We start from the raw sequence: 22,754 nt of genomic DNA, 5'->3' as shown, positions 1-22,754 counted from the left end.
CGAGCGGTGCCGGGCCCCTGAGCCGTGTGCTACCAGACACGCCGTCGGGGTGCTCTCGGGGGCGGCTGTGTTCACGCAGAGGTTTATCCGGGAGACTGAGCTGCGTTGGTGTGCAGCTGAAACGTGTTGATTACTGCTATCTAATACTTCATCCTGTGACAGAAGGCATGGCTGGTGTAGCTGTCGCTGTGAGGCACATGCGGCCCTTCACCGCAGACACGGGCATCAGCTTGCTCCTTCCCAGGCCCCTCACGCCTCCTCTCCCACCAGGGGCCTGGTCCCGTCTCCACCCGCCTCCCTTGGGTTTTTTGTTTTCATTGATTTGACGGGTTCCTTCCACGTCTGGGTGCTGATTCTCTTCCTTGAGTTCCAAACACTTTCTCCTAACTTGTGGCCTTTCCCTTCACTCTCCTCATGCAATCTTTTGATGAACAGAGAAGTTCTCACTTGGATGGAGTAGAACGCAGCAGGATTTTCCTCTAATTTGTGCTTTTCGGGACACGCAGGAACTCCACCTCCACACGCCCTTGCACATGGCCTGGATCATACTTTTTACTTTATCCTTTATTTCCATGAGGGATTTATACAACTTTAGGGACTGGCATATTTTTAAAACTTCATTTTCTAGTTACTTATTGCTATGCAGAGAAACAATTTAATTTCGCATACTAATTTTTGTATTCAGCAATCTTGCTAAACTCTTAATTCTAATCATTGAAATACATCCTATTTATTCTTTTTTTCTTCTTTAAAATCTTTATTGGGTGTTAAAGAAGCAATGTATAATTGCTTTACATTGTTGTGTTAGTTGCATCCTATTTATTCTTACGGTAATTCTAATAACTCTTAATTCCAATCACCTCATTTGCAGAAACTCTTTGGGAGTCTATGTACACGGTCACATCCCTTGAAAGCGATGACAGCTTAGTTCTTCCAAGTCCCTCATTTTCCCGCCTCGCTTTGTTGGCCAGGACCACCCGTCCCAACGCAGAGCAGGGGAACGGACTGTGTCCACGTTTTGCTCTTAAACGTATACCATTAAATGGCACCATTTACCACAATAGGCGTTTTTCCTTTCAGAAGCTCTTTATCAGGTTATGGAAGTTCCCCCTTATTCCAAGTTCGCTAAGACTTCTGCGATAAAGAGCTGGTGAATTTTGTCAGCCTGTTTCTGCCTCTAATAGGATGATCACGTGATTTTTCTCTTTGGGCCTGTTCATATGGTACATTAATACATTTCCTAGTGATTTGGTCCTTGCAAACAATGCTCTTCACGAGGTACTGTATCATTTTTATATTTTCCTCGTTCCGGATTTACAGTTGCTTCTTTGCTTAGGGTTTTTGCACCTATATTCCTAAAGTGGGCCTGGCCTGACCTGTTTGCTCTCACACTGTGTATCTTCTGTCTGGTTTTGGTGTTAAGGTTATGCTAGCCCACAAAATGAGTAGGAATACTCCCTTTTCCCACCCCCTGAAGGAGTTTGTATAGAGTGGAGTTGTTTCTTTCTTTTTTGTTTTTAATATTTATTTATTTATTTTGGCTGCGCCGGGTCTTAGTTACGGCACGTGGGATCTTCGTTGCGGCACGCCGGATCTTTTAGCTGCGGCATGCGGGATCTAGTTCCCTGACCAGGGATCAAAGCCGGGCCCCCTGCATTGGGAGTGCCGAGTCTTAAGCGCTTGGACCACCCGGGAAGTCCCTGGAGTTGTTTCTTGAATGGCTTGAGAACTTCCAGCAAAGCCCTCTGGGTGATTTAGGGAACGAGAGGGAGGTGAGTGACTTACTCGGTTCCTTTAATGATTACAGGACTTTCCCTATTTACAGGTGTCCTACTGTCCTTCCGCCAGCTTTGCAGAGTCTTCCTTTTTAATTTACCCGTTTTATCTAAGTCCTCAGATCTGTCAGCACAGACTCGATCAAACGCCTCTTACTCTGTGTGGAATCTCGGCAGGGCCCGCACCTACACTGCTTGGCCTTTCCTCTTTACTTTTCAGAACTACTCTTGCCAGAGATTTCTCTATTTTATTACTCTTTTCAGTGACCAACTTCGGGGTTTGTGGATATTACTCTGTCTGTGTCCTAACTTGTTAGCTTCTGTTCTCCTCACTGTTGCGTTCCTTCCACCTGACTTGGGCGTGACACCATCCAAGCCTCAACACCTCATCAATCTTGTACCTTTCTTCTGGACTAATGCAAACATTAAAAGCTCTAAATTTTCCTCTTACTATCACTTCCATTGTCCTATGTATTCTGATGTGAAAATAGTTACGTTATTATTTGGTTCTAAATATTTCTGTCACTATAATTTCTTATTTGACTCAAGAATGTAGAAGTGTTTTTAAAATGTCAGGTGCATGGAGTCTTCTACTTATCTTTTTGCTACCGACTTTAAACTTGAGTGTACTGTGGTCAGAAGGTGCGTTCTATGTGATCCAGTTTTCTGACTTGGCAGAGGCTTTTTGCCTAGCACGCAATTGATGCTTTGCATCTTGCGTGTGACTGGAAAGAACGCGTGCTCTCCAGTTGCTGAGACGACACCTTCACAGGCTTATGAATCACGCTGCTCCAACTTTCTCATATTCTTATTTAAACATCTTCTCCTGCCTAGTTCTGTATTCCTGATATTCTCCATTCCTTCCCGAGATCTGAGTTTCCGTCTGGTTGTCTTCCATGTCAGCTGGAAGAACTTCCCTTGGCAGTTTTTGTGGGGCTGGAAATGGTACCCTTTCACCCTCATTCCTGAAGGATACCTTTACCGGATGCAGGATTCTGGTGGGTGAGGTTTTCGGTGGTTTCTCTATCTCACCGTTGCTCTCAGGAGAAGGATGTTCTCCCGGTGGGCCCTGAGGACGTCATCCCACCGCCCCGACGTTCTCGTCACTGCTGGGACTCGGCCGCTGGCCTGACTGCCGCTCTTCCCTGCTCCCGGGGGATCATCTCTGATGTCCTCTCCCTTTGCTGTCCTCCAGTCTCCTGACTGCACGTCTGGGTGTGGGTTTCTCTGATTACCCTGTGTAGGGCTCACTAGGCTCCCCAGCTCTGAGAGGAAGCCCCTGGCCACAATCCTTGAAAGCCCTCCGTCGCTATCTTTTCAAACATTACTTTCCTGGAACTCCAAAAAGCCGCGTCCGCATTCTGCCTGCACGCACCCCCAACTCCTCCGGAGCACTCTCCAGAAAGCTCCGTGGCTACTCGTTTACCAGGAGTCCCCCTGGACAGCGAGCTCCTGGGGGCACCAGGCGGGGTGAAAAGACCGGGCACTGCTCCCTGACGCCCGTGGACTCAGCGCCCGGGGCCCGTCCCCAGGCAGGGCATCGCACAGGGCCCGGCCGTGAAAGGGGCTCCTTGGCTTTGAAGAAGACGCACCGCCACCGGCCGGCCTCCCCCAGGCTTGCCACGGCAACCAGGACGGACGAGCCAGGGCAGCCTCACGCCTGTCACCCACTGGCGGCCGGCCAGCTCTGGTGTGGACTTGGGGCTTCTCCAGCCGCCGCCCCCAAGCCCACAACCCTCCTGAGGCTCCCAGAAGCTCCTCCGACCTTTCACTCCCGTCCGCCCAGTGTCTCACGCAGAACAACCTCCCCTGGGACGGACCCCACTCTCCCGGGCCCACTTCGGCCAGCGGGACACCTGGTCCCGGCTGGAGTCACACAGCCGGGGTGCGCCCTCGCTCTGCCCCCAACACAGCACCTCGGGGGCCTTGGTTTCCTGTCTCAACTGGAGGAAGCTGCCAGGGTGGAAACTGCGTCAGGGAGGGAGCTGGACTGCAGGTTAGAAGAGCTGGGACGTGTCTTCAGAGCTGCCGAGACGCAACGGAGAGGACGCAGGATGGGGAGGTCGCAGAGGACCCGGACCTGGTGCCAGGCTGCTTCTGGCTCCCGTGGGGCCTCGACCTCCCCCGCTCAGCAGCGCCCGCGAGAACTGCGGGCTCACAGTTCACGTCCCAGCGTGTCTGTGCCCAAGGACCCGGACTGGGAGCCCTGCACTCCTCCCCTGCGCCTGACTGCTGGGCAGACGCGCCCCCATCGGGAGACGCTCCCTGGTCACTTTCCAGCACCCACCTCCTCTCTTCTGGAGGGAATCCCCTGATCTTCCTCGGGAGAACTGTCCCCTCACCACTCCCTAGTCCCGGTCTGAGTGGGCGGACCCTGCGCTGCAACAGGGGAGGGTCTTCACCAGCCCACCCCCAGTCCCAGCTCCCCACTCCTGCATCCCAGAGAGGTCCATGAGGTCCAGGGAGATCCTCTCCATCCCCGGGCTGTGAGCACCCAGAGCCGTCACCCAGGCCTTGAGCTTCTGAGGCCAAAGGGAGAGGGGAGGGGCCCAGTGGGTGGGGGCAGAGCAGGGGGCCTGGGTCTTGGTGACACCGGCTCAGCCACTGGGTCGAACCGGCCTGAGGGCAGAGCTACCCGTCCCCACTGGGTACAACATGGCGTCCTACCCATCAGACGGCCTCCCCGGCCCGCTTGGGGGCACAGTCCCCACCCTGCAGCCCCCTCACAGGCACCTGCTCACGGGGGCCGAGCTCACGCCGCTCTCCCGGGCCTCAGAGAGGACCTGACACACCAAGGTGCTGGCAACTGGTGGGGCCTGAGGGACCCACAGAGTCTCAGGGCTGCGGGGACCCTGCGGTCACCCCGACTCCCATCATGGGCACCGTCGACGCTGGAGAGCACTTCTGGAAGGTTCCGGGTAAATGTCTGACTTGGGTGTAGAAACACATAGCTAGAGCTGCCCCAACTCTGCACAGCCCACGCAGAGAGTCTGCAAACGCCTTTGATTCAGAGGGATTCACTCACCACGCAGCTCAGGGGGCACCAGGCCAGCGGTTCTCAGCTGTGGCCCTTGGGAATCCCCTGGGGGTGTGAGTAGAATACTGACCCCCGCACACACAGATGCCAAGGAGGGCCTGGGCATGTGCATTTTTAGAGGCTCCCCGAGCAGCTAGGAGGGGAGCTGGTGCGGGAGAACCACGCAGCTCCTGGGCCGCTCGGATCGCAGGCTGGATGGACAGACGGACGTCTGGTGGGGCCGGACCCTGCCATAGACAGGCGGCCCTCAGCACCACCTCGCTCCTCTGAGCATCGTTTGGCCCGCACGGCCCAGGTCCAGGCCCTCCCCTGCAAGAGGAACACGGCCCCGGCGACTGTACCTATCATGCGGGTCACGGGCAGCTGGCGACCATGGGGAAGGAGGGGTCCTGAGGACAGGGTGACCCCGTCTCCCCGAGCAGGACACCCGAGCCATGTTTTCAAGCGCAGCCAGGCGCTCACTAGCCAAACAGCAGGACACAGCATCACGTGAGGAGCCGGCATGTAAGGGGGACCAGGCTGCCCTGCCAGGCAGAGGCCGTCTTGGAACTCCTTGGCCTCCCACCGCCCCGGGCCTCGGGCACTGCCCTCTTGACCGCACGTGGGACACGATGGGCCCCACTGTGCTCCGCCCACCACAGCCCCGCAGGGCCACACACCCGACAAATAGGCACTTGTTGAGGGACTGAGAGGAGGGGAGGCTAGGACCGAGGGCCCATTCACAGGGAGTGTGCCCGGCTCCCCCGCCCGGCTCCCCCATCCGTCTCCCGCCGAGCCTCACAACGAGCCTCCATGGGACAGGGAAGCAGTCACACGGCGGGCCATGGAGTGAGCGGGGGCGGGGGCTGAGCCGGCCAAGGCCGTCGGAATCACAGGCCGTGAGCCCTGCTGTCCCAGGCGGCTGCTTTGTGCCTGGCAGGTGCAGGAAGTGCCCTGCTGACCTGGCAGGCGCCGCTCTCCCTCCTCCCAGCCCCCAGCATTTCCTCCCGGGGCCCCTTGGCACAAGCTGGTAAAGGCAGGGCTCGCTACCGAGGGCGGCTTTCACAACAGCGCTTCTTTCATCCAGAGGGCGCATCCCACAGTGCTGGGGAAGAGACTCTGATCTTTCTAGCTGTTTCGGGGTGGTGGGGTGTTCCCCAAACACACACTGGCAGATTCTACCACAGACTAAGCAGTAAGCCCGACACTGTGTCTCGCTCCAGAGCGGCGTCTCAGAAGAAGGAAGCAAGTTCATGGTCACCACAGTCCAGTGAGCTTGGGAGCGGGGCTGAGGCCGCGTCCTGCCGTGCTGCTGAGGGCAGAGCGCTAGCACTGCCCACGGGAGCCGACGTCTAGAGCTTCGACTGATGCCTGGAAAGGCTCCCCGTGTACGGAAGAAAGAAATGTCTACACGTACCCACGATGTGACCCCAACCACGTGAAAACACACAGGCCCAGGGGACGCAGAAAGCAGACAAGCTAACATTTTAACACCGGTTCTCGCTCCCTGTTGCAGTCTGAGGGGACCTTTCCCGGACATGAGCAACCACAGAAGGCCTTAGCGGCAGTCCAAGATGGCGTGATGACTCCAGGACTGGGGGCCATGAGCACTGAGCCTGCCCTTCGCTTGCTGTGTGACCTCAGAGGAACGAACAGCCTCTCTGGGCTTTGATGCTCTGTTTTCCCCAAGTCACTGGTAAAAATGCCAAGTGCATCAGAACCGAGGAGACAGCCCTGGGTTGGGCAAGTAGCAAAAGACGGCAAAGTGGCAGTCCATGAACCAACCACACATGGCCACTGCAGGTGCATTTTGATTAGCTCCAAACATGTTCTTAATTTTTAAAATTCATTGTCAAAATTTAAAAATTTGATTTCACAACCTCAGGTTTCAACCTTCTCTTACTGCTCAATGGTTATACAAAATGTGGTATGTCTATAAAATGGAATATTATTCAGCCATTAAAAAGGAATGAAGGAGGGATGTGTGCTATCATGTGGGCAAACTCTGAAAACATGCTAATTGGGAGTCACAAGGGCCACGTGTTGTGTGATCCCATGACAGACGAAACGCCCGGACAGGCAACTCCAGAGACAGGAAGCAGACTGGTGGTGGGGGAGGGGCAACAGGGAGTGACTGCCTAATGGGAAGGGGTTTCCTTCTGGGGCAATGGAAAGTCCTGGGATCAGTACTGATAACCGCACGCTATCATGAAGGGCTAAGAACCACTGAACTGTCTACCTGAAAATGGGCAAGATGGTGAATTTTATGTCGTGTAAGTTTTATCTTGATTAAAAAAAATTTAGAAGAGCAAAACCACGTGGGCAGAATTCCCATGTGATGTTCAGCTCCCTCTGGGCACCAGCCGCCTCTCCCCGGCTGCTGGCTTCCGCTGCCTGCAGGTGTGAGAACTCCAACCACTGGAGGTGGTCCTGCCCCACCGCAGGAGACCCCCCCCAGCTCCCCGCGAGGGTCAGGTGCCTGGTCAGTCAGGACGCCCAGCTCCAGGGCCCAGCCCTGTCCACCAGCCAATGGGAGGGCTGGGCAAACTTGCTGGTTGAAAAAATATGTATTCCCTCTCTCCTGACCAGGTAATACTTACTCATGGTAAATAAGTCAAACAGTTAAACAAAAAAAAAGGTAGAGAGGGAAACGTCTGTCTCTCTCCCACCACTGCGACCCCCAAACCCCTCCCAAAAGCAGCCGCTGACTGGACTCAGTGCTCCTCAAGCCCGCTGGCTTCACCAGCTCCTGGAGGGACCACGCTCTCTCCCCGGCACTGAGGAGACCGCCCGTCTGCTTACTGACCCCATACGACTTTGAAAGGGATTGAGAGTCTCTCCTGAAGAACACCCCACCCGTAACTCGACACAAGAACTGTTTTCAGATTTAAAGAAAAGCCCGAGCCGCTGCCTGGAAGGGCCCGTGTCCCCATGGGCAGAGCCGAGGGGCGTTTCCAGCAGACCTGCCTCGTGTGGCCACGCGTGCTCCCAGGGGGGGTGCGGGGGGCACAGCACACAGGCGGGGCTGCTGTGGCCTCCGGTGAGCGACAGTTCTAGGGCACTGGCCTGGGTCTGCCCCAAGGCACAGAGGGCTCCCACCAAAGTGGGTGTGGGGCTCTGCCCAGCCCTGAGGCCAATAGCATCCCCCAAGGACAAGTGCAGGGACGCCCGAACCTGGCCCTCCCCTTCCCCACCCCCACCCCCGCCGCCCATTTCACACCAGCAGGGCCCAAGCCCTGGGCCCACTACAGCACCGCACGGCCTCACACCTGTCATGAGCTGAGCCTTCTGCGGGAACACCCACGCCTCCTCAGGGCCCGGCCACGCCTGCTCCTCCCTGAAGACTCCTCCAAGACGCACACCTCACGCCCGCCGGACTGCTGCCCCAGGATGGACGCAAAGACGGCCCCCGGGGCCCTGCCCACATAGCACTGCTACTAGGCTGGCGGCCTGACTCGCCCACACGCAGGGCCATTACCTGCTCCTGTCTGGGTCCCCTCACGGCAGGGCAGAGCCTGGTATTCGGTGCACTTTGGCAAACTTCCAGGGAACCAAGCCGGATACAAAAGATGGTTCTGGTTTGGGGAAACAGAGGCCCCAAGAGACACGAGCAAACTGGCACAAAATATACATTCGAGGTTGCAAGACAGGAAGCCCACGGATCAGCCATGGGCAGCAGGGTTGATGGAGCACCCGGGGGGCCTCCCAGAGCAGCAGGCTGGGTGGCAAACCAGCCCAAAGCCTGGAGGCCAAGCCCCGTGCCCAGCGATCCGGAAGCCCACGTGCCCAAGATCTCGGCCCAAATTAAACAGAGGGCGCCACACTCCTGTCTGAATCTCCTATCACAAGTTCACCTTGCATTTGGCATTAAACAGAACTTTAAAATATCCATTTAGCCTCGTAAACTGATTTGCTATTGCTTAAATGACAGGTAAGAAGAATTACAGTAAACGTGTCCCCTTTTCATTAGCGATCACTTAAGCACGCTCTAATTTCTGGCTAATTACAGCACGATGATTTAGACATTTCAGGCTGTGTATTACGGTTTCTTAACCTGGGGTGCAATTCTGAGGCTGAGAGAGTTGACGCATGTCCTGGAGGAGGGACAAGCCCTCTCCGAGGCGTGTGGGCAGCGGAGAAGAAATCTCCCAAAGCAGAAAACCACTCACAACAGGACGAAGCAGAGCCCTGAACCGCAGTCCTCAAGGGGGCGCTCCGGGTCCTGCGGAGGTCTGGACACCCACCCCCACCACCCAGACCCACTCAGACCGCTGCCAGGTGAGAGGGAGCTGCGCGCCCTGCAGCCACTCCCCCGTCCAGCAGGTGGGCAGGGGAGACGTACGAGGGAGGTCTTTACCGAATGACGGCCAGGGGTCCGAAGTGCTGCTGGGGGCCGCCGGAGCACCCCAGGGGTTGGTCTGGCTGGCTGAAGCGGAAGGGCCCCAGGGCTCCGCCTTCGGGGCAGCAGGGCCCGCGCTGGGCAGAGCGTCCATCAGGTCCAACAGCGTGGTCTGCTGCGGGTGCGAGCCATGCTGTTGAGACGAGGACCGAAGAAAGAGGACAGGTTTACCCTGCTGCCCTTGCGGCCAATGTCCGCCTGTGCCCCTCCCAGTGCAGAGGCCTTCTGGGTGGCCCAGAGGACCCGGGACTGCGCCGCCCCACATCATCGCTTCTCAGTAAGGACCAGGCTCCACCCACACCGGCTATTTGCTGTGTGCCAAGCGCCCGCCGTCTGTCGACAGGTCCTTGGGGCTTCCCAGGAGAACAGGGGTTTTGCCTCCCTCCGAGACACGGCCCCCTGACCCGCCCGGCCCCCCAGCTGCCAGCGTCATCCAGGTCTCTCTCCCGGGGGCCGCCACACCCTCCTGCTCCCACAGCCAGCCTGGCTGCCCTCAGGGACCCCGCAGCACTGGAACAGGAGGCCACTGGAGCCCTGGCCCTGCGGGAGGGTCTGTCTCCCGACAGGATGACGAGGTTGTCAGGGGCAGAGCCACGTCCAGTTCACCTTTAGTTCCCAGGTAGGAAGCCCGGTATAGAGTAAGGAGGACGCCGGCTTACCCTGGGCCAGGAAACTATCCCAAAGCACTTGACGCTTAGCGGCTTGTGGAGCAGCGGCCGGAGCTGCGCGGGGTGGGGGTCGGGGGGACGGAACTGAGGTGGGGTCAGGGGAGGGCCCAGCCCCTCGGGCGGATGTGTGTCACCCGCCCTCTCCTCACTGCCGCTGGCTGTGACAGCCACTGGGGGTTGGGCTCAGGAGGGTCTCACACACTGACTTGCTCCCCACGCCCAGCCCGTGAAGCACTCACCTCTTTCTTTTTTGGAAATTTAACTGTGTCTCTGCGGCTTTCTTCCAAGGCCATCTGCAACCTGAGGTCATCTCCCCGCCTGAGGCGCTCTTCCTGTAGAGGACAATGGACCCTGAAGCTGGTGGTCACGGCAACAACATCCCCAGGAGCCAGGCCCTCCTGGCCAGAGCCGGAAACCAAAGCCGTATCGCACGTCACTTCAAAGGAGGGTCTGGGGACGACGTGGACATGAGCCTCTCCCACCCCAAGGTGTGCCCGGTGTGGGGGGGGGGGTGCCCACCCAGATGGGGGAAGGGAAATACTTGTAAAATACTTTTTCTCAAAATGAAAATGACTTCAAAATTCTTTCTAATTGTAGAAGCAATATGTCTCCTTATAAAACACAAACAACCCAGAAAGGAATGAGAAAGAAGACAGAAGTCACAGGTCATTCCACCCTGCCCCCACTGTGTGTGCTTCCAGAAAATGAGTGTGTGTTTATATTTTATGATTTCTAACAGAAATGATTCGTTATATTTAATTTATATTTAGTCAAGGCACAGTCAGCATATATAAAAAGACTGGGCCGACCTAGCTTTTTTATACAATACAATGATTAAATATAAGTAAACACACTCACTGCGTCTTCTTTACCCTAAGACAGGAGCAAGGAACTACAACGGGCTGGCCCGTCCGTCTGCCCCATTTTCCCCATGAGAGTTCTGCACGTCCTGAGTGGACAGAGGGGCCCTGCCGGGAGCTGGCCGCTACATGGACCTCTGCGATATTCCAGTCACCGCGGGACCCACACCTGCCTCTTCCATCCGACCCCCCGCTGTCTCTCAACAGCACTGCCAAGCGAGAGGGGCCGCGGGCCTCGCTGCACTCCTTCGCCTTTTTTAACCAAAGGGCAGCAAGTCCGGCCTGAAAGCGGCAGCCAAGGGCCGACCCCTTTGAAGGCTGCTCCTTTCCCTTATTCTCCATCTCTTTTGTAAAAACCTGTTTTTTTTTTAAATTTATTGTTTATTTATTCATTCATTCATTTATTTGGCCGCTCCGTGCAGCATGCATGTGGGATCTACTTCCCTGACCAGGGATCAAACCCGGGCCCCCGGCACTGGGAGCACGGAGTCCTAACCACTGGACCATCAGGGAAGACCCTCTCCTTCTCCATCTTAACGTAACGTGTGCTTATAAAAGAAAAACTGCACACATGCCCACGTCTGAATGTCAGACTCTCATCTCCTGGGCGTTTCCCCCCAGCCTCTGTCTCATCCTTTTCTGGGTCCAGATGCTCTCGACCCACCTTGCAGATTGTGGTCTGCATTCGGCGATGAGGGCTGTGGACACTTGGCTTGGAGCCCAGCCAAGCGCGCGGGAGCGCTTCCAGGAAGCACCTCTGACCGATGCGTCCCCAGGACCAACTAGCGAGAGCCCCTCCTCCGTGTGAGTGCGCCCGGGCCCCGCCCCACGGGGGCGCGCATCCCTGCTGGCACCCACCTGCTCGGCCACCTCTCTGCTCATGGCCAGCGCCAGCTGCAGCTGCAGCTCCTCTTCCCCGCTCGTTTGCGGCCGCGCCTGCTCCAGCTCTGAGGACACCCGTGGGGAGGTGGCTGCGGGGGAGGCAAAGTCAGCGTGAAGGACCAGCGCTCCCTGGCCAGCCGCCCGCTCCCATCTCACACCCACAGGGCCACCCTGGCTGGGAGACGGGGCTCTGCGAATACGCTGCGCGCACAGCCAAGGAACGTCACAACTACGCCAGCCACGCAGTGCTCGCCAGGACAAACGCCCTGGGCGGCCAGTTCAGGCCTCTCAGGGGTCAGAGCCTATCTCCACTGCACGGCTTCAAGGAGAGGGGCTGAGTTTTTACAACGTCGAGAGCACAGTTCTTGAAAAGCTGGGTCAAAGATCATTCAAAGAAGGACATGGCCTCTGTGGACTCGCTCCTCTCAAGAACCCCCCTCGCATGTGTGAGAATGTCACCGTATCTCCCGGTCCTAAGGACATGGAAAATGAAGACCAAACATTTCTGCAGTAACCCTGAACATTTTTGTTTTTTAAGTAAAACTGCGTGTTGACTTGGAGAACAAAACACCCGCAGCCACTGCGTGCTTCGGTACTTGTCTAGCTTAAACATCTGAAGCAGCACCCGCTTTGATGAAGCAGCTCGGATGAAGGGATGAGATGTGAATTCCCAGCTGGTTCCCAAAGAAAGGGGTCTTCGCACAACCCCACTGTGGCCAGGCTGGGCCCCACACGCGGAGAACGCTGGGCTTACGCACCATCACGCTTCCTGCGCCAGGGAGCCTGGGCGCCCGCAGAAACCAGACGTGAAGCTTCGGGAGCAGCAGCCAAGAGTGCGCCACCCCTGCCCGCCGCCCCCCAGGACAGGAAATCTCAGCTTGAGCCCTGCCACCCGGAGAGCTGCGGAGCCACCGCCTCGGGTGCCCCTGCCCTGTCCTCCCTCTGGTCCTCCGGGGCCGGCCTCCCGCCAGCGCTGGGTCAGCACTCCCTCTCTCCCAGCACCCCTATTCTGCAGTTTGGTGGGTCATGTCAGAAGGTGCTCCTAGGGAAGGGCCCAGGCTCGTCTTCCCACCATCACGTCCATCCGCAGTCTGACAAAGCAGCTGGCAAACACCCACTACGTGGATAAATGGGCAGATGGAGGGACAGGCAGATGGAGGATCCCACTGCATGGCCGAGGGGCAGTTGTTAAAGATGCTCTGGCTGTATATTCGTCTGCCCCCTTCTTCCATTACATCCCTTCCAGCAGACCCAGCCCCCAGCACTCATGCAAATGCTGCCTCTGCCCAAATCTCCAACCTAAGCTTGCCTCTTAGGATCTGCCTCTTTGGGAGAGAGTAAACGGTGGGGAATGATGCCTGATACTGAGGTTTCTAGACGGCTGGGCTCTGGCTACAGTGAGTAAAACGGGAGAAGAGGCGAGATACAGTTAGGGTCCTGGAAAAACCCACAGGAGAACAGGCGAGGCTGCAGGGGCAGTGCAGGGCGGGGGCTGTAATCGGCATCACTCTGTCCTACGATTTAGGAAAGACACGTACAACACATGGCAATGAGACTTCATCTGGGACAATCACATGGCCTGAAGCACAGTGTGTCCACTGTGATTTACTGTCAACCAAGAGAAACATTAAAAAAAAAGCCAGCAACCAATTGCCTCATGTCTACTCTAAGCTAGTGAGCAGGTCGAACAGCAAAATGCTGCAGTTATCCAAAAAACACCAACATATTTTTCTAAATAAAATCAAGTCAAATCCCAGCCTAGTGCATCGCCCCAATTACATTTTCCAAAGCATTTCTTAAGAAATAAAGCTAGATGGTAACAGAATGTCCTCAAATCTACCTTAATAATTTGATTTCTTAACAATATAGCAAAACAAAAGCACATTTTGGGTTGGTTTGTTTCCAAACCTCACCTCTGCCCGTCACAGGCAGCAGCTCTGGCTTCCTCGTGCTCTAGAAGCAACATCACCACCCAGGCTGGTGGGAACAAAGGAAGCTGGCCAGTCGTGGGGGACAGTGTGGGGGGACTCCTGTGACGCACGTGGCTCTCCCATCCAGGTCACAGCCACTCAGGCTGCCCGTTCCCAGCCTCCTTCCTGGTAAGAGTCTCTGAGGCTGCTTCACAAAACCCTCAGCTTACAGCAAGCACGGCACATCCGACACCCTTCATTTACTCCCAAATGGAAACCAGGAGTGAAGAAAGGAGAAGACCTCAGACCCCGTTCCACACCCCAAAAAGCCCCCTGAACAGAGAGCCCCATCTTGGCGGGGAAAGCCGAACCTGGCCTAACGGTGGGACCGGGATGAATGGGCCGGGCTCTGCGCAGGGCCTGCCAGAGACGTGAGGCCCCCCTGTCCCCCGAGCCTCTCAGCACAGCTGCGAGGCCAGCCCAGCTTCAAATGCAAACGTGCACGTCTGCACCCCACACAGCTGACGCTGCTGGAATAACGTGTGGCCGGCACACACGGAAATAGCTCACCACATCAGTAAGGAAATTAGACAAAGGGTATTCCCCTAAACGCTGTGGTTTTCATAAGAGGAGGCACGGCTCTCAGTCACGCAGTTGGAAGAATTCACAGCCACCAGCCCACAGCGTCAGCTGAGCTGCACACGGCGGTCTCAGCTGCGAGGGAGGCATCCGGCGGAGACGTTCCTGCCTTAGTGACAGCATCTCGTCTCCACAAAGGGCCTCTTGTGCCCAAGGACAGGGCAGTGGACACAGAGGTGGTGGTGAGAGGGGCCTGAATGGGCCCTTCTGACCCCCGGAACCTGGCCCTCGCCCCACTCTGACGATCTGAGGGTCCACAACTCATGGGGACAGTGGAAGAAGCAGGGGTTCAAGGGGCTGGCCGCTCTCGGGTCTCAGGCTGCTTTCTGACCCAGCACCCTCTCGAGGGAAGACCGGTACCATGCGCACAAGCAAATCACTCCACGAGCACGCGTGTCACCACCCTTCTCCTGCAGCTGAGACGGGCCCGTGGGGAGAACCATGAAGCCTTCACCTGCTCAGTGGGCCCCCCGTTCACCCTGTCCAGTCTGCTACCCTGGCTGAGAAAGCTCGGCAGGGGAGGTTGAACAGGGAGCCTACACAAGCCCAACAGCTCCCGCAAAATACAGGCTAAGACGAGAACCAGAAACACCGCTGGCGTCTCCTGCAGGGCCTCCCGACCTCACCTTGCTCGCCTGCTCCAGGGGCTGGCCGACCCACACGGGTCCCCAAACGCGCCCCTAAAACAAAGGCACTTCAGATGGGCACGGTCGGGGAATTTCGAAAGAAGAAAGCAAAGCAGACAAGGTAATAGAAAAACAGGAAATTGCTTCTTCTCGCTGGCTACGTTTTGCAGTGTTCCTAGAAAGCACGTAAGCGGTGTCTGCAGTCACGGACGCCAAGTGAAGGGCACAGACTCTGCAGACCCAGCTGGCCCAGAGGCGGCTCTGCACGGGGACTTCTCGTAAAGCCCTAGCACGCAGGAGGTCGCTGGGGTACCCGAGGCACGTCTGACAACCTAGCAAGAATGCAAGGTCGCCAGGCAGCGGGGCTCCAAGAAGACCCCATCTGGATCCAAGCACTGCCACCACCCTAACAACCCCGTGCCCGACAGCTGACGGGGATGCCAGGGCTCCGGTCCCGTCCCCACCCTATAGCAGCAGGGGGACCGCACACGAATGGCCACCTCTCTGGGCTTCTGCTTCCACGTCTATGAAGTGTGGGGGAGGGAAGGAGGGTCAGGAGGACCCAAGACACAGCAGCCCCCCAACCTGGGGGCCAGGCCTTGCCCAGGTCACTGCTCTCCACTCTGTCCACAGCCACCAGACGGCCCCCTCCATCTTGCACGGCAGAAACCAGGGACTGGTACGCGCTCTGGCCCCGGGTCTCCATGGGCAGAGGACCGTGGCTCTGGCGGCCGGGGCCTCCGCCCTCCTCTTTCTGCCGGTCTCTGAAGGAGGGGCTGGGGAGCCGGCACTGAGCCCAGGGCCAGCTTCTGCCCCCCAGTGACTAGCTCCCCGGTCCAGCTAGGTTCCTTCCTTGTTACTGAACTGCAGCGAAGTGCTTACTGGGTCTTCCTCAATGTGGTGACAACCTCCTGTGTTCCACCAGCCATTTCCCGAGTCACCGATGACCCTCGGCCACCAAGGACACTCCCACACAGAGTGGAGGCTTTTGAGCCCGTTCCCCAGGGAGACCCTCCAGGGCCCTCCCTCTCCCAGCTCACAGGCAGAAGAGGAAAGACTGCTTTTAGTCAAGCGAGGCAAATTAGGAGAAAATAAGCTCAAATCACCCCAGGTTAACATTGAAAGAGAAAAAAACCATAAATACGTTGTGGAAAAGCCAAAGAGCTGCAAGATGTGAAGCGCCTAAAGGACCACCACAGCCAGGTGACCTTCAGGACGGGGGGGCGGGGGGGGGGACGTGAGACTTCATAACGGAGGGGGGACGTGGCCAAGCCCTGCCCGTCACCCACCACCTGACGGCCCTGGCAAACCCCCCCAACTGGATTTCAATGCAGACTCCACATCTGATTCCAGTTCACAGAAGTACAGGGCGAGGACTGAGGCAGCAGGTGGACAAACCCAGACCTCGGGCCACTCTGCAAGATGGCCGGCCCAGCGGCTCAGCACATCAGGGTCGTGAGCACAGTAAGACTGCAGGGACAGGACCTCCGAGCGACCGTGCTGCTGGTGGTCTCGGTGTAGACAGTGGGCAGACAGGCACGTGGGCGGGGGTGAGATGGTCCCGACGGCTGCTGTGCACTCTGCCAGGTAGGATGACAGACAGTCTGTCCTCACCGCCACGTTGATGGGGGAGGGGACGTGCCAGAGCCTGTTTTAAAGACTTCAGCGTAAAAGGAAGCGAGGGCCACCCCTCTTTTCCTGCCCCCACTCCTCTCCCCAGAGGAAACAGCTGTTGACATTTTCTTGCGATTCCACCCAGAAAACACAAACACGTGCTCTTCCCTGGCACTCACCCACGGGCGTCTACTCACTGCCGTGCATGGGCCCCACCCAGGGTGCTGTTTCGGCCCCGGGAGAGGGGGCGTCTGCGAGCATGGGCCCAGATCCAGGCCCTGCGGCTGCTCAATCCTCCACACCGCGGCTTCCTCACCTGCAGGACGGAAACAGAGTCCCCACCGCCTCGGACTGTCCTGAGGATCAGACCAGTTCCTGTGGGAGTGCCTGGCACGTGACAGGTGTACCACACCTGGCGCCTCGCTGGACCCTCAGTCCAGGCGGGGTCCTGCCCCCCAACCCCCGAAGGCCAGGGCTGAGGCCCGGAAGTGAGGGGGCTCGCCAAGGTGCCCCAGCCACGAGGGTCGAAGGCTGATCTAAGGCCTTGCTCTGCATCATCGGTCCCTCCCACAGAGGGACCCGGGGCCCAGAGAGGCCACAGAGCCACTCACAGCAGGAGGAGAACTCAGAGCCAGTCTCAGAGCCCACGCCACGCCCTCCCAGAGCCCTGAGGTGCTCTGTGCGCTCAGTCCTTGACACTCGCACACGCCACGCCGGTGCTTCTCCAGGCCTGAGGCCAGTCCCTGCTCTCCTGGAGCTTGTGTCCCAGTGAGGGGGGACAAGACACACACACACAGAGGGGAGGTGGGTCAGGGTGGGGAGAGCCTGTCCTGTGCTCAGGTCTGACAGAGACACTGCAGAGGGGCCTGGGCGGCAGCAAGGACACCAAGCAGAGAGCAGGTGGGTGCTTCGCCTGGGTGCAGGGGGAGGGGCTGGCATAGGCAGAGCTCCCAGAGGGCCATGACGGAAGGGCCCTGGTGGTGCCGGGGGCTCTCGGAGGGCCTTCAGGAAGGTGCAAGCCGAGCAGCGATGCCACCTGACCAGTCCAGGGAGGATGGTGGGAGCTTGGGCCAGGGTGGCGGCTGTGAAGGAGGTGAGACGCGGCTGGTTTCTGGATGGGTTTAACTGAGATTCTATTACACCTGGCAACGTTCCTGGACCATCCGGCCCGAGGTCACGAAAGAACACCTGGGGCCCCGCCTGGCCTGGATGGTGCCGACCCCCGGCAGCCCAAACTCACCCTCCCACCGCAAGTGGCCTGTGCTACCGCCCAGGCGGAGACTCGGCCCACAGAGAGCCTTCCCCTGACCGGGGCTGGGGCACAGCTGAGCCCCAAGGCTGTGAAGTCCTGACCCCTGGGGTCGGGATGAGAGCTTATTTGGAAACAGGGCTGTTGCAGATTCATTTGTTAACGGTTAAGCTGAGGTCACACTGGAGCCGGTGGGCCCCGACATCCAACATGACACGTGTCCTTACAAGCAGAGAAGAGACGCAGGGGTGGACACAAGGGGAGGGCAGCAGCGTAGGCCACGGGACACCAAGGACGGCCACCACCAGCAGAAGCAGGGAAGCCGCAGGCAGGACGCTCCCCTGCGGGTTTCAGAGGGAACAGCCCTGCGGACACCCTGATTTGGGGTTTCCCAACCACCTCTGGCGCTGAAGCCCCGGTGGGCGTCATCTCAGGCCCCGCCTCCCTGCACACAGGCCTCCACTCCCCAGGGCGGCTCACCAGCCCCTCCCCCGCACCTGGCACCTGCTCCGCTGGCCGCAGAGGGCCCTAGAGTCCTCCAGTTCCTTCCTGCTTTCAGACCACACTCCCACTCCTGCCCCTCCCCCGCCCCTCCCTCAGGGAGGAAAGAAAGCCTGGGTCTCCCTGCTCGCCCTCCCCAGCAGGGCGCTCTGTGGGCAGGGGTTCCTCTTGGACACCTAGAGCAGGGCAGGTGCTCTGCGGCCCGCAGAATGGGGACCTAGGCCTTCTACACCCCAGACCCGCCTGCGGCCAGGAGCCTCCCTACCCTGGCTTGTTCCAGGCACAAAGCAGGAGGTCAGGCCCCTGTGTGTTCATTTTCTAGTGTAGTTTCCAGCAAGCACAAAGCTGTGACTCCCAGGGGCACAGCTCACACACGCATCACCACCACCCTGAGACACGGGTGCTGCCACCGCAGCCCACGGACGCGGAAGCCAAAGCCCAGGGAGGAGGGAGCCAGCGCGGGAGACAGACAGTGGGGACGGACGGGGCGGGCACAGCAGAGACAAAAGGTTGCCCTGTCATCTGCTGGCAGGACTTAAGGCCCATCCTCTGCCTGAGAGAAAAGAGGGAGTCTGTGCTGCTCTCTCTGGGCTGCAGGTGAAACCCTCTCCATTACGAGATCACCAGCTGGCGAGGTGGGGAAGGGAGGGCTTGTCCAAAACAGCAAGGGATTGTTCCTCCTCACTCGTTTCCCGGGGGTCCCCATGGTCCCTGGTGCTCTGTCTACACCCATGGGAAAGTCGACCTTCACGGGGAGCATTGGGGTGAGGGTCGCACCCACAACTCCCCAGGCAGGAGCTCGGGAGGGAGGAGAGGGCTTGGAACACCGCAACTTCAACAAAGACGTAATTTCTCTCCGTCTTTATTCAATCATAAACTTAGGTTAAATGCCTACATCAGTTTCTTAGGGTAATACTTACAGACAGCAAACTCACTTTTTTTTTTTTTTTTTTTTGCGGTACGTGGGCCTCTCACTGTGGTGGCCTCTCCCGTTGTGGAGCACAAGCTCCAGACGCGCGGGCTCAGCAGCCATGGCTCACGGTCCCAGCCGCTCCGCGGCATGTGGGATCTTCCCAGACCGGGGCACGAACCCGTGTCCCCTGCATCGGTAGGCGGACTCTTAACCACTGTGCCACCAGGGAAGCCCGGAAACTCACTTTTAAAATGAGTGTTTTACTCTTGCACTGCTGGTGGGAATGTAAATTGATACAGCCACTATGGAGAACAGTATGGAGGTTCCTTAAAAAACTACAAATAGAACTACCATATGACCCAGCAATCCCACTCCTGGGCATATACCCTGAGAAAAACATAATTCAAAAAGAGTCATGTACCAAAACGTTCATTGCAGCTCTATTTACAATAGCCAGGACATGGAAGCAACCTAAGTGTCCATCATCGGATGAATGGATAAAGAAGATGTGGCACATATATACAATGGAATATTACTCAGCCATAAAAAGAAACGAAATTGAGCTATTTGTAATGAGGTGGATAGACCTAGAGTCTGTCATACAGAGTGAAGTTAAGTCAGAAAGAGAAAGACAAATACCGTATGCTAATACATTTATATGGAATTTAAGAAAAAAAAATGTCATGAAGAACCTAGGGGCAAGACAGGAATAAAGACACAGACCTACTAGAGAATGGACTTGAGGACACGGGGAGGGGGAAGGGTAAGCTGGGACAAAGTGAGAGAGTGGCATGGACATATATACACTACCAGATATAAAATAGGTAGCTAGTGGGAAGCAGCCGTATAGCACAGGGAGATCAGCTCGGTGCTTTGTGACCACCTAGAGGGGTGGGATAGGGAGGGTGGGAGGGAGGGAGACACAAGAGATATGGGAACATATGTATATGTATAACTGATTCACTTTGTTATAAAGCAGAAACTAACACACCATTGTAAAGCAATTATACTCCAATAAAGATGTAAAAAATAAAATAAAATAAAATGAGTGTTTTGATGGAAATTTCCATCTATTGAACTAGAAACGATCTTTCAAAAAATTTCAGTACCCATTTTGGGCTCAGGGGCTATCAACTGAGCACAGTCGGCCCCCCGGCTGGCGGCACTGCACCTGGGCCTGGCCCGTTGGGGAAACATTTATCAATTTCAAGAGACAGAATGATGCTCATACATTTTTCCCACTACTTTCACTTCTGGGAATTCTACATTGAAGACAATGAAGAATCTCAGAAAAGCAGGCTTTCTGCCCAAAGACGCTGACCACGTGGCTATTTACACTGTGAGAACCTGGAAACAACTGTGACTGGCGTGGGAATGGTGAGCGAGCCCTGTGAGGGGCGGCTCCCTCAGGCACGGCAGTGTGTGCAGCGCCCACATTAGCACAGGGGACACACAGGAACCCAGAGAGCACTGCCCCGTCCCCACCGTATGGACGTCTAACCTATCCAAACTTTAACCTATGAAGCCAAGTGTAGCTGTGTAGCAACACGGAAAATGCACGCAGGAAGTGAGGTGAAAAAAGTCAGTGACTGTAGTATTTGTCCTGGGAATCTGGTGGTAAGGAGTCAGCTAAGGGGTGACCTCTGGGCCACTGCACCCCGTCCCACTGCACGCAGGGTTAGAACAGCCTCGGACCTGCCTGCCCGGCCCCCTCGGAGCACTACACGTGTCGCACCGTGAAGGTGTCCGCCTCTCCCGAACTGGAAGCCCACGGAGCGCGAGGCCTCAGCTGCCGACCGTGAGCCCTCACTGCCCAGCGCCGGCCCCGGCACCCTCGGGCTTATGAAGTGAGCGAACGAATGCACTCACCTTCTGAGAAATGTGCTGTGGAAATGTCATGTGGTTATGAACAACACACGTGTAATACTTTTCTACTGTCTGCACGGCATGAAACATGAGATTCCGTCTGCTCTCGTGGAACACCCTTCACACCTGTGATCCGGATCTGTCCATACAGCCGCCTCCGGGGATGTGGGTCTGATCTGGCCTTCGCTTCCTCTTCAGAGTAAGAACCCACTGGCTTTGCTCACAGACAGATGGCCATGACAAAGCCGAACAACCACCCATTCCCACAGGCCAGGCAGCTGGGGGGTGACGACATCATGATACAGAAAGCAGGGACGCAAAGTTGCATTTACAACACATCTGCAACCCTAGAAAAGAAAATGCTTAGAAAAAATGTCCAGAAGGACATACACCCACATGGGAACAACAGCTGCCTGTGTGACAAGATTACGGAGTGTGTCTGCCTTCTTTCTGCATTTTCTACACCATCGGGAATGGACAGGCATTATCTTTATCATGAAAGATCTAGCAGAGTTCTTATTTGCCGCCCAAGCCGCGCTTACCAGTTAGACCTGGAGACGTGGGCCACGGGGGCACTGGCCCGACGGGCTGGTCACCACACCGCCAGCTGCACCATGCTCCCCACCAGCAGGCCACGGGAGGAGGCTCATCCCGCTGCAACACCCATTTTGAGCTGCTGGAAGTCGGTGAGTCGCCTGCTGACCGTGACTCTCTGAAACAGCGTGGCCGCCGGTGGTCAGCGGAAGCGACGGGAGGAAGGGCCTGCACTGACCAGGCCCGGAGCCTCCGGGGAGCTTCAGCGTCATGCTGCCCGCGCCCGCCCGAGGCTCCGACCTGTCAGATGTGTGCCGGGGCTCTGGGACACCTCGGGAGATTTAAAAGCTCCCGAGCAGTCAGCTGGAGCCAGTGACTTAGGGAACAGAGAAAGGGCAGCTGGCAAAATCGGGAACAGCATTTTATCACCAAACAAAATCTAACAGTTAGGAATCACACTGTTCTAAACTCAAAGTCTCAAGATACGGGACAACATTTCCACATTTCTGGAAAAGCCCACAAAGTGTATTTGCAAAAGGCTAACAGAGGCAGACACCAATGGAGATGAGCACGTCACATCAAAACACCACCAAGAAAAAGAGAATTCAGGCTGATTTAGCATTCGTTCGTTCACTGCTTACTGAGCACCTCGTGGGTCAGGCACTGGGCCCTGAGCACGGGCTCCTGCTCTGTCAGTGCAAGGAGACAAAAGGTAAAAGAGAAACATACTCTGAAGACAAACACAGAATACGCGACATACAGAGATTATCCATAAATTATGCGGTCTACTTTCCAACACAAAGAAAAATTAACCTTAGACCTTCCCTCTTATTTTTATTTATACTATAATTTTAAATGCCCCCTTCCTTCAAGCTGGCCATGGCAATCTGGCCACCACGCAGCCATGAATCAGACATGGCCCTGCTGTGTAACTCTTACTGAGCCTGACTCAACCCCCGCTTTGCTTTTTTCACATCCACTACTGACAGTCTATAAAACGACACTTTGTGTACCTACACTTTTACGAAGGATGCTTTAAAGACAAAGGGACAGGTGTAGCTACTGCAGCCACACCTTCCATCTTCCCCGGCACACGGCAACATCAATAACCGACCCCCATCAGCAGCTCTGACAGCTGTTTCAACCTCACCCTCTCTGACAATCAGAGGGCCCCGTGGAGTAACCGGCGTTACACGAGGTGGACCACACGACCGTAAAATTGCCAGGGCTCTGGGTTCAGATCCTGGCCTCACTGCTGCGACTGAGTGGATCTGGGGGGGCGAGTCCATCTCAGTGTCCTTG

The 22,754-nt window shown here is 56.7% G+C and overlaps 1 protein-coding gene across 18 annotated transcripts in view; it reads right to left on the bottom strand.

Moving 5' to 3' along the window:
- Positions 1-22,754, bottom strand: part of EPN2 (epsin 2) — an 86,523-nt gene that overhangs the window by 17,032 nt on the left and 46,737 nt on the right. For 14 of the 18 annotated variants that reach the window (XR_016388830.1, XR_016388829.1, XM_089900235.1 and 11 more), the window contains 4 exons: positions 11,577-11,689; positions 10,098-10,190; positions 9,850-9,912; positions 9,134-9,323 (listed from right to left, as the gene is read on the bottom strand). Coding sequence is in view for 16 of the 18 variants with exons in the window: in XM_089900235.1 (XP_089756361.1) it covers positions 9,134-9,323; positions 9,850-9,912; positions 10,098-10,190; positions 11,577-11,689 (459 nt within the window). In the remaining 2 variants the exon portion in view is untranslated. The remainder of the gene's footprint in view (positions 1-9,133; positions 9,324-9,849; positions 9,913-10,097; positions 10,191-11,576; positions 11,690-22,754) is intronic. The other 4 variants (XM_089900246.1, XM_089900239.1, XM_089900241.1 and 1 more) reach the window with 3 other exon arrangements.

This window comes from Delphinapterus leucas, chromosome 19, assembly GCF_059928025.1.
Source record: "Delphinapterus leucas isolate spDelLeu-1000000601 "Yukka" chromosome 19, BTC_Dleu_Yukka2, whole genome shotgun sequence".
Taxonomy (NCBI): domain Eukaryota; kingdom Metazoa; phylum Chordata; class Mammalia; order Artiodactyla; family Monodontidae; genus Delphinapterus; species Delphinapterus leucas.
The sequence above is the reverse complement of the archived record's forward strand: the minus strand, read 5'-3'. Positions and strand labels throughout refer to the sequence as shown.